General features: G+C 41.3%; 1 protein-coding gene across 3 annotated transcripts in view; it reads left to right on the top strand.

Moving 5' to 3' along the window:
• DSCAM (DS cell adhesion molecule) overlaps positions 1 to 16,198 on the top strand; it is a 425,426-nt gene that overhangs the window by 174,146 nt on the left and 235,082 nt on the right. For all 3 annotated transcript variants that reach the window (XM_075854624.1, XM_075854623.1, XM_075854625.1), the window contains exon 4: positions 5,168 to 5,314. In XM_075854624.1, coding sequence (XP_075710739.1) covers positions 5,168 to 5,314 — 147 coding nt within the window. The remainder of the gene's footprint in view (positions 1 to 5,167; positions 5,315 to 16,198) is intronic.

The following is a 16,198-nucleotide window of genomic DNA, read 5'->3' as shown; positions in this document are numbered from 1 at the left end:
TGTAGGCACTGTATGGCAGTATTATGTGTACACTGCATGGCACTTATTTGTAGGCACTGTATGGCAGTATTATGTGTACACTGTATGGCACTTATTTGTAGGCACTGCATGGCAGTATTATGTGTTCACTGTATGGTACTATCATACAGGTAGCGTATGGCGTTGGAACATCTATATAATACTATTGTATAGAGTAGGCACTGTATGGTACTATTATTTATACATTGTATATCAGGATTATGTGTTCACTATATGGTATTATATGTTCTCAGTAAGGAACTTTTATGTAGGTATTATATGGTACAGTTAGATAAGCAACGTATGGCAATTTCATGTGTTTAATGTAACATACTGTAGGCACTGTATGGCAGTATTATGTGTACACTGTATGGCACTTATTTGTAGGCACTGTATGGCAGTATTATGTGTACACTGTATGGCACTTATTTGTAGGCACTGTATGGCAGTATTGTGTTCACTGTATGGTACTATCATACAGGTAGTGTATGGCAATGTAACATCTATATAATACTATTGTATAGAGTAGGCTCTGTATAGTACTATTATAAAGGCAATGTATGACATTGTTATGTGCTCACTGTATGGTACTTTTATGTAGACACTATATCAGTATTATGTGTTCATTATATGGCATTCTTATGTGTCCAGTTTATGGTAATATGGGATATGTACTGTATGGTACTCTTAGATAAGCAATGTGTGGCAATGTCATGTGTTCTCTGTAAGATACTGTATGCACTCTATGGCAGTATTATGTATTCACTAAAAAGCATTGTTATATGCTCACTGTATGGCATTATTATGTAAGTACTGTATGATACTTTTAGAAAAGCAATATGTGTCAATGTCATGTGTTCCCTGCAAATTCGGTAGGCACTGTATGGCAGTATAGTATGTTTACTAAATGGCATTGTTATGTGTGCTCTGTATAGTCATTTATGTAGGTACTGTGTCAATTTCATGTGTTCACTTTAAGGTACATATAGGCACTGTTTAGCAGTTTTATGTGTTCACTGTATGGTAATTTTATGTAGATACTGTATGGCAGTGTTATGTGTTCACTATATGGTATTGTTATATGTTCACTGTATGGTAATTTTATGTAGGCACTGTATGGCAGTATTATGTTTTCACTTTATGTCATTTTTATGTGTTCTTTGTAAGATACTATTATGCAGGTACTTATGGTACTGTTAGAAATGCAGTGTGTGTGTCAATGTCATGTGTTCACTTTAAGGTACGGTTGGCACTGTGTGGCAGTGTTATGTGTTCACTATATGGTCATTTTATGTAGGTACTATATGGCAGTGTTATGTGTTCACTATATGGCACTGTTCATTGTATAGTCATTTTATGTAGGCACTGTGTGGCACTATTATGGTTTCACTATATGCCATTGTTATTTGTTCTCTGTAAGACAACATTATGTAGGAATTGTTTATTACTATTAGATAATCAATGTGTGGCAATGTCATATGTTCATTGTAAAATACTATATGCACTATATGGCATCATTATGTTTTCACTCTATGGAATTGTTATGAGTTCAATATATGGTACTATTATATTGGCACTGTATGGCATTGTTAGAAATGCACTCTGTGTGGCACTGCCATGTGTACACTGTGAGGCGCTGTAGGCACTGTATGGCAGTATTACGTGGACACTGTATCGTGATATTATTTAAGCACAGCATTGCACTATTATTTGGGTAGCATTACGGTAGTATTATTCCAGAGGGGGGGGTGCACGCAGCACGCCAAATATATGATCTGGCCCTAAAATTTGCAGTTTATTTTGTATCACGCCATTTATACTGAACATATAGAGCGGCCACGCTGTTATTTGTACACAATAATAATATTCCATTGTCGAGTGGAACGATGCGCAGTCATGTGTGGAGCGGATTATTTTCTAAAGCAGGCAGGAGTAAAATTACAATAATTTTGCATGGTACTTGCCCCCTCTTGACCTGTAATTACCGTCGCGCCGCTGTGCCCTGCAGGTTTTCTAGCCAGTGAAGGAATTCTGAGAGAATGCACGGGATGGCATGATCTCCTAGTTAAAAAAAAATAAACAGGTCATACCCCTCCCCCCGAAAGAGACGAGACAATCCTCATCCGAGATAATGGACAATAAGAGCTGGCATAGTCACCCCATTCAACCAATCACAATTAATTATTTAAAGCGGGCCCCGTGCGTCTGTCAGAGTAATTTCTGGGGCTTTCAGCCGGAAGACTCGGTTGCTATGAAACAGCCCAAAGACATTATTATTGGGCCAGTGGCTACTAAAATCCATAATTGTTCTCCGACTTTTAGGATATTCCGACTCTTACTGGTCTTCAATAATTAGCTATGAAACGTTTTTTTCTGGAGTCATCCTATAGAAATAAACCAGTGTGGCCACCGGTACAGCAAATATAGGGATTATCACCCAACTTTTCCAGGATCCTGAAATATAATGTTATAATGTGTTCCCGCCCATATATGGTAATAAGCTGCTCAGTGGCTTGGAAAGGCTAGTTGTACAGTGAGGGTCTAAGTGATGGGACCCCATGCTTGCCAACAGCCCCGTTTTTCCTGTAAACGGTACCCCAAATGGAGCGGGGGGGGGGGGGCAGGGGGGTTATTAAATTGATTTGTGTTATTAAAAGAGGCGTTTCTGAAAGTATTATGGGCGTTTTTTTAGTAAAGAATGGGGGCGAAGCTTACGAGTAGAGATAAGAAACTCCAAAAGTGGTACCCCAAATTTAATTTCACTATCGAGTTAAAGTTGTTGTCCGGTTTCAGCAAATTATACTGTTTTCCAATAGACTTTCTGCATTAATTCCTCATGGTTTTCAAGATCTCTGCTTGCTGTTATTCAGTGTTTTTTCCATTGTTTTCTTCCAATGAATACAATTCTTTCCTGGTCATGTGATGGACACACAGGTGCACAGATCGTTAGGCCTCATTTACACGAGCGTGTGCGTTTTGCGCACGCAAAAAAACGCTGCGTTTTGCGTGCGCAAAAGGCAATTGACAGCTCCGTGTGTCATCCGTGTATGATGCGCGGCTGCGTGATTTTCGCGCAGCCGCCATCATAGAGATGAGGTAGTCGACGCCCGTCACTGTCCAAGGTGCTGAAAGAGCTAACTGATCGGCAGTAACTCTTTCAGCACCCTCGACAGTGAATGCCGATCACAATCTACACCAACCTGTGAATAAAAAAAGACGTTCACACTTACCATGAACTGCCTGCTTCCCCCAGTCCGGTCTCCCGGCCGTTGCCTTGGTGACGCGTCCCTCTCTTGTCATCCGGCCCCACCTCCCAGGATGACGCGGCAGGCCATGAGACCGCTGCAGCCTGTGATTGGCTGCAGCCTGTGCTTGGCCTGTGATTGGCTGCAGCTGTCACTTGGCCTGAATTGTCATCCCGGGAGGTCGGACTGGAGGAAGAAGCCGGGAGTTATCGGTAAGTCAGAACTTCTTTTTTTTTTTTACACGTATATGTATATTGTGATCGAAAGTCACTGTCCATGGTGCTGAAACAGTTTAAGTCTTTGAGCACCGTGGGCAGTGACTGTCTCCTGACGTCGCGTACCCGAACATTTTTTGCCGGGTTCGGTTAAAACGAGTTCGGCCGAACCCGGTGAAGTTCGGTGCGCTCATCTCTAATTTGACACTCCGTTTGGATGTTTGTAACCAGAAAAGCACGTGGTGCTTTTCTGTTTACATTCAGGAGTTTGACAGCTCTTGCGTGATTTTCGCGCATGCAACGCAGGACCGTCAGTGTGGCATGCGTTGTTTTCACGCACCCATTGAAGTCAATGGGTGCGTGTTGCGTGAAAAACGCAAGAATATAGAACATGTCGTGAGTTTTACGCAACGCACTCACGCTGCGCAAAATTCACGCATCGTCTAAACAGCCCCATAGACTATTATAGGTGCGTACGACACGCGTGAAAAGCACGCGCGTCACACGCGCGTATAATACGCTCGTGTAAATGAGGCCTTACAGTTACATTATGTGTATCAGAGCTGTGTCTTCTAACGATTCCAGTACCTGTGTATCCATCACATGACCATGTAACAATCCCAACACCTGTGTATCCATCACATGACCATGTAACGATCCCAGCACCTGTGTGTCCATCACATGACCATGTAACGATCCCACCTGTGTGTCAATCACATGACCCTGTAACGATCCCAGCACCTGTGTGTCCATCACATGACCATGTAACGATCCCAGCACCTGTGTGTCAATCACATGACCATGTAATGATCCCAGCACCTATGTGTCCATCACATGACCATGTAACGATCCCACCTGTGTGTCAATCACATGACCCTGTAACGATCCCAGCACCTGAGTCAATCACATGACCATGTAACGATCCCAGCACCTGTGTGTCCATCACATGACCATGTAACTATCCCAGCACCTGTGTGTCAATCACATGACCATGTAATGATCCCAGCACCAGTGTGTCCAACACATGACCATGTAACGATGCCAGCACCTGTGTGTCCAACACATGACCATGTAACGATCCCAGCACCTGTGTGTCCATCACATGACCATGTAACGAGCCATGCACCTGTGTGTCCATCACATGACCATGGACAGGATTTGATCCACTGGAAGTAAACAGTTTGTACTGAATAACAGCAAGCAGAGATCTTGAAAACTGTGAGGAATTAATACAGAAAGTATGTTGGAAAATTGTACTACTTTTAATTACACAAAAATGAACAATAATTTGCTGAATCTGGACAATCCCTTCAAGTGCAGAACCAGCTACATCCCTAGGCACATGGGACAGGAGGTCGCTATCCCCATTCAGTGATTCCCCACTTCCAAGTGGCAGCGCCAACGAAGCGTGAACTGGGGGCCAACCTGGGATGAACCTTCTCCCCCCAGGGGCCCCACAGCAGTTTCATGGGCTGTCTCCAGAATATGTACGTTCTCTCCATTGATGGTTGTAGACCTTGGTGCCCCATCTCTCTATGGCCGCGCGCTTCTCTCCTTTGGTTCGGGCATCGTTCAGATCTGTCTGTTGTTTGTACTTTGTATTTCCTGATTGTATTGTGATTAGTTGGTTGCAAATTTCTCTCCCCCAGCAGCAGTAAAACTAACGGTCTGTGTTTTTCTTCCGTTTAGGATCTAGATTTCTCATTACATCATCGGGAGCCTTGTATATAACAGATGTACAGAATGAAGATGGATTAAATAATTACCGGTGCACCACACGGCACAAATACACCGGCGAAACGCGTCAGAGTAACAGTGCCAGGCTGACTGTATTAGGTAATGTTATTGCGTTACTACTATTGTCATACAGATGGACCCCGGCCCACCAGGGAAATAGATTCTGAGGGACCCCCTTGACCTACAATGAACAGTACATGCCCGCTTCTAATGACATAGTACATTCTGCTGCCATCATTGTACACCAAGATGTATAGGATATTAATGAAGAAACCCCCAGAAATTAAAAACCCTACTCCAGTGTCAGATGGGATTGTCTGCTGCTGGCCCGCATGGGCATTGTCACCATGGCAGACCCTTGAATCCTCCGGAGGATCTTCTAGTCCCACAATGGTCGGGTCTAAGCTCGTCCGGTTCAGACAACCCGTTGTATAATGCCCTTACTAGGGCACTTTGAAATAAAGCAGGGAAGCCTAAAAGTGAATCCCTACCCTTTAGTAGCCAGATCAAGGATCCGGTTCAATGGGCCGCTCTGGTGAACTTGAGGGGCTATTGAAATTAATGGACAGTCCACACAGCCGTAGGGCTGGTTAGAAAGAGAGCTCTGATACACTGTAACGAGCCATGCTCCTGGGCCAGATGGACATAATTAGGACAATTTTTAAACTTTTAAATTAAAAAAATCCATCTATTTACTGACAGCAAGCAGGGATCTTTAAAATGGAGATCAATTGAAGCACAAATTATATTAGAAAGTTGTAGAATGCTATAAAGTCAGAAAAACTCTAAAAATCCTTTGATTTACGTAAAGGGGATGCCCAAGATTAAAAAGGAAAGAGTCTGATTCTTTTTCCACTTAGAAACAGCGCCACTCATGTCCGTGGGCTGTGTCTGGTATTGCAGCTCAGCCAATATTGGGATCTCAAGTGACAGTGACACAGTCACATGTTTCATTGCAGGGTGGAACTAAACTGCTGTCTGTTTCCAAGGGCAACGAGCAGAACTTTGAGAGCATCTCTCTCTCTCTCTCTAAATATATATATATATATATATATATATATATATACCAAATGACATAAAATAACTCATAATCTGTAGAGAGATGTTAACTTTGGGGACCCTGGAGGGAAGACAGAAGCGGTTTTCATCGGTCACTTGATACAGCCGATACTTCATTGTACTGAGCGGGATCCTGCTAGTTTAACCCCTTAGATGCCACGGTCAATAGCGACCATGGCATATAAACCATTAGAAAGAACAATGACAGCCCAAAAACGGAAAACCACAAAAAAACAATGGAGGAATCGCTGTTTTTTTCCCAGTCCACCACACAAATAATTTTTTCCCCGTTTCCTAGTACATTATATGGTACAATAAATAGTGCCGCGAAAAACGACAACTCGTCCCGCAAAAATCAAGCCCTCGTACGGCGATATTGATGGAAAAATAAAAAAGTTATAGCTTTTAGAAGGTAAGGAGGAAAAAACGAAAATTAAAATCCAAATATGGGAAGGGGTTAAAAAAGACAGTCCCTTAGCAATCATTGTCATAAATCCGGTCCTGACCAAATCACCATAGAATAGACATGTAATATATCCAAATTATCAGTATACAAGGACGAAAACAAATAAAAAGTCTAACACCAGAGTAACGCGAAATAATTACTAGAAAAATTAACAAGAATGTAAAAATGTTTTTTTAAACTTTTTTTAAGCCTAAAAATTCTAAAATTGCAACAAATATATGTTTAAAAATAATAAACAGAGACCTTTACAGGTTACAAAAAACTGCTTAAAAAATCACGGACCAAGAAAATAAAACAAGTTATGGCCGTTAAACGAACGCATACTAAAATCGGCTAAACTGCTATATACCTGGTCCTGAAGACCCAAAATACCCTGAGAAACCATCATCATAAATGATTTGTTGCATTTTCCTTATATACTTGGATAGACCGCTAATGCCCCATGCACACGGCCATGTCCGTAATCACAGTTCGTGGTGACGGGCACGGCCGGTCGCTGACGGCCGCGGACAGCCACCCTATGCTCCCATATAAAGTATGGGAGTACGGTCTGTAAAAAAAGCAAAATATGGGACATGTCCTATCTTTTGCGGAGGCTTTCGATGGCCCGGGCACCTTCCTGTAAATATACTGGAAGGTGTCCGTGGTCAATAGAAGTGAATGGGTCCATAATTACGGACAAAATCTTTGGTCGTGGGCATGGGGCCTTAGGGTATGTTCACATGGTGTCATTTTTGCCGTGGAATTTCCGCTGCAGATTCTACCGCAAAATTCTGCCTCCCATTCATTTCAATGGGAGCCGGACGCTTCTGTTTCCCGCTAGCTGATTCTTTTCAGCTAGCGGCAAAAAGAAGCTTCCTGCCCGATCTTCTGGTGGATTCTGCCCGAACCCCCGCATTGAAGTGAACGGGAGGGGGAATCTTCCTGCCAAAGGCAGGAATAATTCGGCGGAGGATTTTTCAGCGGGACCCACGAAGCAAAATCCGCTGTGTGAACTGACCCTTAGGGGCCCGTCAGTATGTATGAGGGAGAACAGACAAGGGGTTTTTACTATTATACTAGTTCATACTACACCACTCGGTATATATGCAGTTACTATTCGTGTCAATAGGAGCTGTGTACAGATCGGCTGTCTAATCGGCGGAAAATGACGGCCATGATTTTGCGTGAACAGAGGAACGGTGCTCTGTACTAAACAATAAAAACGAAGACCCGCGGCCTTATCAAGTATATTAGGAAAATGTACAATTACCTTTATGCTGTTGGATTGTTAGAAATAAAAATAGTAAAGTAGGTGCCCTTTAAATTTATTACAATTCCCTGCCGTTGCTTAAGCAGCTGATAGATATATATATATACTTATATATACACATCACTGGTGATTGTAAAGTGGGCTCATATATATGCTGATCCGAAGAGGAAGAGCAAAGCTGAATTATTCATCTTATTTATCGTGAATGCGGCTTGATTTCTTCGCTCATAAATCTAAAATGGTTTTGCAAGTAATTGTGCAGGTGGTTAACCCAAATCCCCAGAGCGAGCGTCACCTGGAGTAACCCCGCGTTCTCCACAATATTCATCAATAGTTTCATGAGTGGATGTATTCTGTATAGTGGAGAGATGTGAATGTAACATGAAATGCTGCTATGTACAGTTTATGGGCCACATCATTTGCAAACAATTATTTTATAGGCTGCTGGTAGAGTCACTGTGTACATACATTACATTACTTATCCTGTACTGATCCTGAGTTACATCCTGTATTATACTCCAGAGCTGCACTCACTATTCTGCTGGTGGAGTCACTGTGTACATACATTACATTACTTATCCTGTACTGATCCCGAGTTACAGCCTGTATTATACTCCAGAGCTGCACTCACTATTCTGCTGGTGGAGTCACTGTGTACATACATTACATTACTTATCCTGTACTGATCCTGAGTTACATCCTGTATTATACTCCAGAGCTGCACTCACTATTCTGCTGGTGGAGTCACTGTGTACATACATTACATTACTTATCCTGTACTGATCCTGAGTTACATCCTGCATTACACTCCAGAGCTGCACTCACTATTCTGCTGGTGGAGTCACTGTGTACATACATTACATTACTTATCCTGTACTGATCCTGAGTTACATCCTGCATTACACTCCAGAGCTGCACTCACTATTCTGCTGGTGGAGTCACTGTGTACATACATTACATTACTTATCCTGTACTGATCCTGAGTTACATCCTGTATTATACTCCAGAGCTGCACTCACTATTCTGCTGGTGGAGTCACTGTGTACATACATTACATTACTTATCCTGTACTGATCCTGAGTTATATCCTGTATTATACTCCAGAGCTGCAGTCACTATTCTGCTGGTGGAGTCACTGTGTACATACATTACATTACTTATCCTGTACTGATCCTGAGTTACATCCTGTATTATACTCCAGAGCTGCACTCACTATTCTGCTGGTGGAGTCACTGTATACTTACATTACAGTACTTATCCTGTACTGATCCTAAGTTACATCCTGTATTATACTCCAGAGCTGCACTCACTATTCTGCTGGTGGAGTCACTGTGTACATACATTACATTACTTATCCTGTACTGATCCCGAGTTACATCCTGTATTATACTCCAGAGCTGCACTCACTATTCTGCTGGTGGAGTCACTGTATACATACATTACATTACTTATCCTGTACTGATCCCGAGTTACATCCTGTATTATACTCCAGAGCTGCACTCACTATTCTGCTGGTGGAGTCACTGTGTACATACATTACATTACTTATCCTGTACTGATCCTGAGTTACATCCTGTATTATACTCCAGAGCTGCACTCACTATTCTGCTGGTGGAGTCACTGTATACTTACATTACAGTACTTATCCTGTACTGATCCTAAGTTACATCCTGTATTATACTCCAGAGCTGCACTCACTATTCTGCTGGTGGAGTCACTGTGTACATACATTACATTACTTATCCTGTACTGATCCCGAGTTACATCCTGTATTATACTCCAGAGCTGCACTCACTATTCTGCTGGTGGAGTCACTGTATACATACATTACATTACTTATCCTGTACTGATCCCGAGTTACATCCTGTATTATACTCCAGAGCTGCACTCACTATTCTGCTGGTGGAGTCACTGTGTACATACATTACATTACTTATCCTGTACTGATCCTGAGTTACATCCTGTATTATACTCCAGAGCTGCACTCACTATTCTGCTGGTGGAGTCACTGTGTACATACATTACATTATTTATCCTGTACTGATCCTGAGTTCTATCCTGTATTATACTCCAGAGCTGTACTCACTATTCTGCTGGTGGAGTCACTGTATACATACATTACACCAGAATGTCATCAGCGATCGACAAACTCGATCATGCTATTGCAGAAACAAAGAAAAACAAATTTCAAAGGGATACAAAGGATTATATCAACAATGAAGTATATAACTGGAGTCACAAAACAAGGAACTATACTAGACCAAGACCTATCCTAAAGAAAAGGAATCTACAATTCAAACATTACAGAGATCTACCAAATAGAGTCAGTTTCAGTTCGACTGAAATTGAATCTGCGGATGGCACCTCAGAAGATGATAATAACCAAATATGCCCCCGTCTCAACCAAAGATCAGAAAACCCATCTTATTTTTCAAAAAACGGGGAAGGAGGGGCGGCAGGAAACACAAGTCGGGCAAATCAGGAACAAAACCGCCGCCTTCGCCCAAGAAAATACCAACAATATCGTTAACAAATGTAACCAATATATCCTCGACCGTGCTAACTCCAGAACAAAACGAAGTACTGACGTTAGGTCTCAATTATGCTCCCAAGAAAAATTTCAACTTATTCAATACATTATTGGACATTAACAAATTTATCCGCAACTTAACGGTTAAAAAAAACAAACATTTTTTCAATAATGAAGTACATCCAGAGATTACATCACCTGAGACCACATCAAGAACCACACTGCCAGACGACACAAAACCAGAAGCGACAATTACATCAATAACCACACTGCCAGACGACATAAAACCAGGAGCGACAATCACATCAATACCAACGGATTTCACTTTCCTAGAATTATCAACTATGGTTTCCTTAGACCATCTACGCAATGAAACTGTAAACCAAATTGTCACTACAGCAGACAATTTTACAACATCTAATCCGAAATTTTACCCCATTAGTTCTCGTACAGATTCAATGGATCGCTTCCAAACCGTCATAGAAAAAGAACTTCATAGTCTTGCAGATAGTCTCAAAAATCAACATCCCAAAACAAATATGTCCATCAAACAAAAAAAAGCAGTAAAATCCCTACAAGAAAATAAAAATATAACTATCAAACAGTCAGACAAAGGAGGAAATGTCACAGTTCTAAACAAGAAAGATTATGAACAATCAATCATCAATATGCTATCGGACACAACCACCTACAAAATTTTGATCAAAAATCCTGTGGATATAATCAAACAGCGTATGAAGAAACTATTGGATGATGGACTACAAGGTGGACACATTACTCAAAAACAAAAAGAGTACATCTACATAGAACAACCAATTACCCCCATAATCCATGCGTTACCGAAAATACACAAACAGACCATACCTCCACCAATGAGACCAATAGTCTCTGGCATAGGATCAGTCCTGGAAAAGCTATCGGAATGGCTAGACACACTTTTACAGCCCTTGGCACAAAACACACCGGGCTTCCTCAAAGACACCAAACATGTTTTAAACATATTTCACAATAAAATTTGGGAAAAACACTTTACTTGGCTCACATGCGATGTAGTATCATTATATACGTCAATTCCGCATGAAATAGCATATACTGCTCTCAATTTTCATCTAATAAAATACAGCACATATGATACAAATTTCCAAGCCTTCATACTAGAAGTACTCATGTTTCTATTAACTAATAATTATTTCCAATTTGACACAAAATATTATCTGCAACTTAAAGGTGTGTCCATGGGGGCAAAATTCTCCCCATCAATAGCCAACATAGTAATGTCATGGTGGGAACATTTCTTCATTTTCTCGCCTGATAATATCCACAGTAATTGCATAGAATGGTACGGTCGCTATATTGACGATATTCTCATTATTTGGAAAGGTAAAATGGACATCATCCCTGAATTTGTGACAGCCATCAATCACAACCAATGTAATTTGAAATTCACTTACCATCATGACTCGTCACAAATTACATTCCTAGACTTGGAATTAAAAGGAAATGAAGGTCTCGTCATCACCACTAAAACCCATCGTAAACCCACAGCTATCAACAATATTCTTCATGCAAAGAGTGATCATACTAAACATACTATCAGAGCCATACCTCTGGGTGAATTGCACAGAGCAAAAAGAAATTGTACCAACCAAAATCAATTTGAACTGGAACACAACTCAATACAAACAAGATTACAAGAAAGAGGTTATCCTAAATGGATGTTGACCAGAGCCAGTAACATCATAAGTAAGAAATCAAGAAATCAGCTTCTTGGTCAACACAAAAATGACAAACAAAAATTACTACCTGTTGCCAATCAACCTACACTCATCTTACAACAAAGTAATCAATTTACAAAAATAAAAAATATAGTGACCAATTATCTGCCCATTCTCATGGAAGATGATACACTTCGTACAATTCTGTCAGGAGGCTGCAGGATAGTAGCAAAAAAAGCCCCCTCGTTAGGAAATACTTTATCCCCTTCGTTATACACATCCAATGATAACACAACAACTACATGGCTAGAGACCAAAGGCTTTTATAGATGTGGCCAGCATCCCTGCAAAACCTGTTCCTACGTACACCCAACCAAAAACTTCAGCAACTCCACAGGAACGGATAATTTCACAATCCAAAATTATATTAACTGCAATTCAGAGTCGGTTATTTATATAATTGAATGTACAGAGTGTCATCTTAAATATGTTGGTTGTACTAATCGGAAATTCAAGACAAGAATGCTAGAACATCTTAGCTATATAAGAAATACCAATATCTTGAACATATCAAATGCAGCCAAACACTTCATATCCCACCATAACAAATCTACAAAAACTTTCCGGTGTTATGCTATTGAAAAAATCCAACCACCAAAGCGAGGTGGAGACATTAAACGCAAAACCCATCTAAGAGAAGCGTATTGGATTTATAGGCTTAACACCAGATTTCCAGAAGGTCTTAATTTAAGAAAAGAACTAATGTATTTATATTAACCCATACACAATCATGTAGGACCTTAAATCATGATAAAACGTCTCATGACCAAGAAAGAGATTAAGCCAATACATTTCCAAACTTTATTTGAGGCATTCATAATTTTTATCCTTGTTCACGCTGTGTACAGACACAATATTTGCTAGCTGTCCTGTACACAATACTGTCACATCACTATCTCTATGTTGTCAATGTTATTTTTCCCCACTTCACCAGTTCAGTTGTGGTCCTACCCACACATTTCCCCCCCGACACTATATCCTCGACAACTTCATTATAGAGCCATGCTGTGTTCAATAAGCAAATCAGATAATATTGTACAAATGACAAAATCGGGAAAAAATAACAAAAAAAAATTTCTGCGTAAAAAAAGTTTATCAATAAGACTCTTTACCAATAAAAGAGAGATATACTAATAACTACTGCTTACGGAAATACCTAAGGTGAAAAGCCCAAAGTGATTGCTTTTAAGAATTAAAAATCCAATAAAAAGTTCAAGAAAAAAGGACATTTCCATAAACCTAAATACTCGTTCGATTAATCAGAGTTAGTCAGTAATATTTTATTCACCATTATGCATGACATATTTGAATTTAGAATTTAACACAATTCAATATTACTTACCCATATCTTGAGATAGACTCGAAAAGGAACGGGAATCAGGCAGACACTCGCCTCCGAAGCTGATCTCAGAACGAGTCCTGGAATGCAATCAAAGCAAACAAATCTTTATCAAAACAGACAATATGCTAAACAGACTTGTTTTAAACACAAACGTACAAATCGCTAATTAAATACACATTAAACTGTGGTAAATCCATGGTACATACCCGTATGCAGAAAGTTTTTTAATTATTATATGTATCGACACAAATCATGCTAACTTTATATCTGACTACGAGGTTGCGTTCCACAGCAAACAAAACCATGACACGCAATCAACATATACCTATCAGCTGTTCTCAACCCCCACATGATATAAATGACAGCGCGCTCTATTCAAAATTAACACAGCCAAGTCTAAGGACACAGCGTTGTCCGAAACGCGTAGGCTTACAGAGGATACCCTCCCTCAATTTCTTATACACCCTGGACTTTATATCACTGGACTTCCTTTTAGAATTTAACCATTAAACTTGGAAAATCGTTTTCCATTTTAAACGCCTCAGCGCTGGATCCTACCTTCTTCCCTTGTTTTCTACTTGATACTCCGTGTGCCGACACGAGGATCCGGGCGCTATCAACGACACACAGGAGTGTGTCAGGTGAGCTGGAGGATTTTTTTCTACTTTTTCTTGATACATTACATTACTTATCCTGTACTGATCCCGAGTTACATCCTGTATTATACTCCAGAGCTGCACTCACTATTCTGCTGGTGGAGTCACTGTGTACATACATTACATTACTTATCCTGTACTGATCTGGAGTTACATCCTGTATTATACACCACAGCGGCACTCACTATTCTGCTGGTGGAGTCACTGTGTACATACATTACATTACTTATCCTGTACTGATCCCGAGTTACATCCTGTATTATACTCCAGAGCTGCACTCACTATTCTGCTGGTGGAGTCACTATGTACATACATTACATTACTTATCCTGTACTGATCTGGAGTTACATCCTGTATTATACTCCAGAGCTGCCCTCACTATTCTGCTGGTGGAGTCACTGTGTACATACATTATATTACTTATCCTGTACTGATCCTGAGTTACATCCTGTATTATACTCCAGAGCTGCACTCACTATTCTGCTGGTGGAGTCACTGTGTGCATACATTACTTATCCTGTACTGATCCTGAGTTACATCCTGTATTATACTCCAGAGCTGCACTCACTATTCTGCTGGTGGAGTCACTGTGTACATACATTACATTACTTATCCTGTACTGATCCTGAGTTACATCCTGCAGTGTGTCATTTGCTGGTTCCACTTCTTCTCCTCTTCCCCTTGATATCGAGGTTCCTCAGGGATCAGTCCTAGGTCCGCTCCTCTTTTCTCTCTACACAGCTCCTATTGGACAAACCATCAGCAGATTTGGCTTCCAGTACCATCTCTACGCTGATGACACCCAATTATATACCTCTTTCCGTGACATCACCCCTGCTCTAATACAGAACACCAGTGATTGTCTGTCCGCTGTCTCTAACATCATGTCCTCTCTCTATCTGAAACTGAATCTTTCTAAAACTGAGCTCCTTGTGTTCCCACCATCTACTAACCTCCCTAAACCTGATGTCTCCATCTCTGTGTGTGGCACTACCATCACTCCTAAGCAGCACGCCCGCTGTCTCTATCACTACCATCACTCCTGGGCAGCACGCCCGCTGTCTCTATCACTACCATCACTCCTAAGCAGCACGCCCACTGTCTCTATCACTACCATCACTCCTAAGCAGCACGCCCGCTGTCTCTATCACTACCATCACTCCTAAGCAGCACGCCCGCTGTCTCTATCACTACCATCACTCCTAAGCAGCACGCCCGCTGTCTCTATCACTACCATCACTCCTAAGCAGCACGCCCGCTGTCTCTATCACTACCATCACTCCTAAGCAGCACGCCCGTTGTCTCTATCACTACCATCACTCCTAAGCAGCACGCCCGCTGTCTCGGGGTTATTTTTGACTCAGATCTTTCCTTTACTCCTCACATACAATCACTTTCACGCTCCTGTCATTTTCACCTCAAAAACATCTCCAGAATCCGCTCTTTTCTTACGGAGGAAACTGCCAAAACTCTCATTGTTGCTCTGATTCACTCTCCTCTTGACTACTGCAACTCATTACTAGTCGGTCTTCCCCTCACTAAACTCTCCCCTCTCCAATCTATCCTCAATGCAGCAGCCAGGCTCATCTTTATGACCAACCGCTACACCAACGCCTCTAATCTGTGCCAGTCACTGCACTGGTTGCCCATCCCCTTCCGAATAAAATTCAAACTTATTACTCTCACCCACAAAGCTCTCCACAGTGCTGCACCTCCTTACATCTCCTCCCTCATCTCTGTCTACCACCCTACTCGGGCTCTACGTTCTGCCAACGACCTTAGATTAAAATCCTCCATAATCCGAACCTCCCACTACCGTCTCCAGGATTTCTCTCGTGCTGCACCCGTCCTCTGGAATATGCTACCCCAGACAATCAGATTAATTCCCAATATCCACAGTTTT

This window comes from Rhinoderma darwinii, chromosome 2 (genome assembly GCF_050947455.1).
Source record: "Rhinoderma darwinii isolate aRhiDar2 chromosome 2, aRhiDar2.hap1, whole genome shotgun sequence".
Classification (NCBI taxonomy): domain Eukaryota; kingdom Metazoa; phylum Chordata; class Amphibia; order Anura; family Rhinodermatidae; genus Rhinoderma; species Rhinoderma darwinii.
This window is presented reverse-complemented; position numbering and strand designations above follow the sequence as displayed.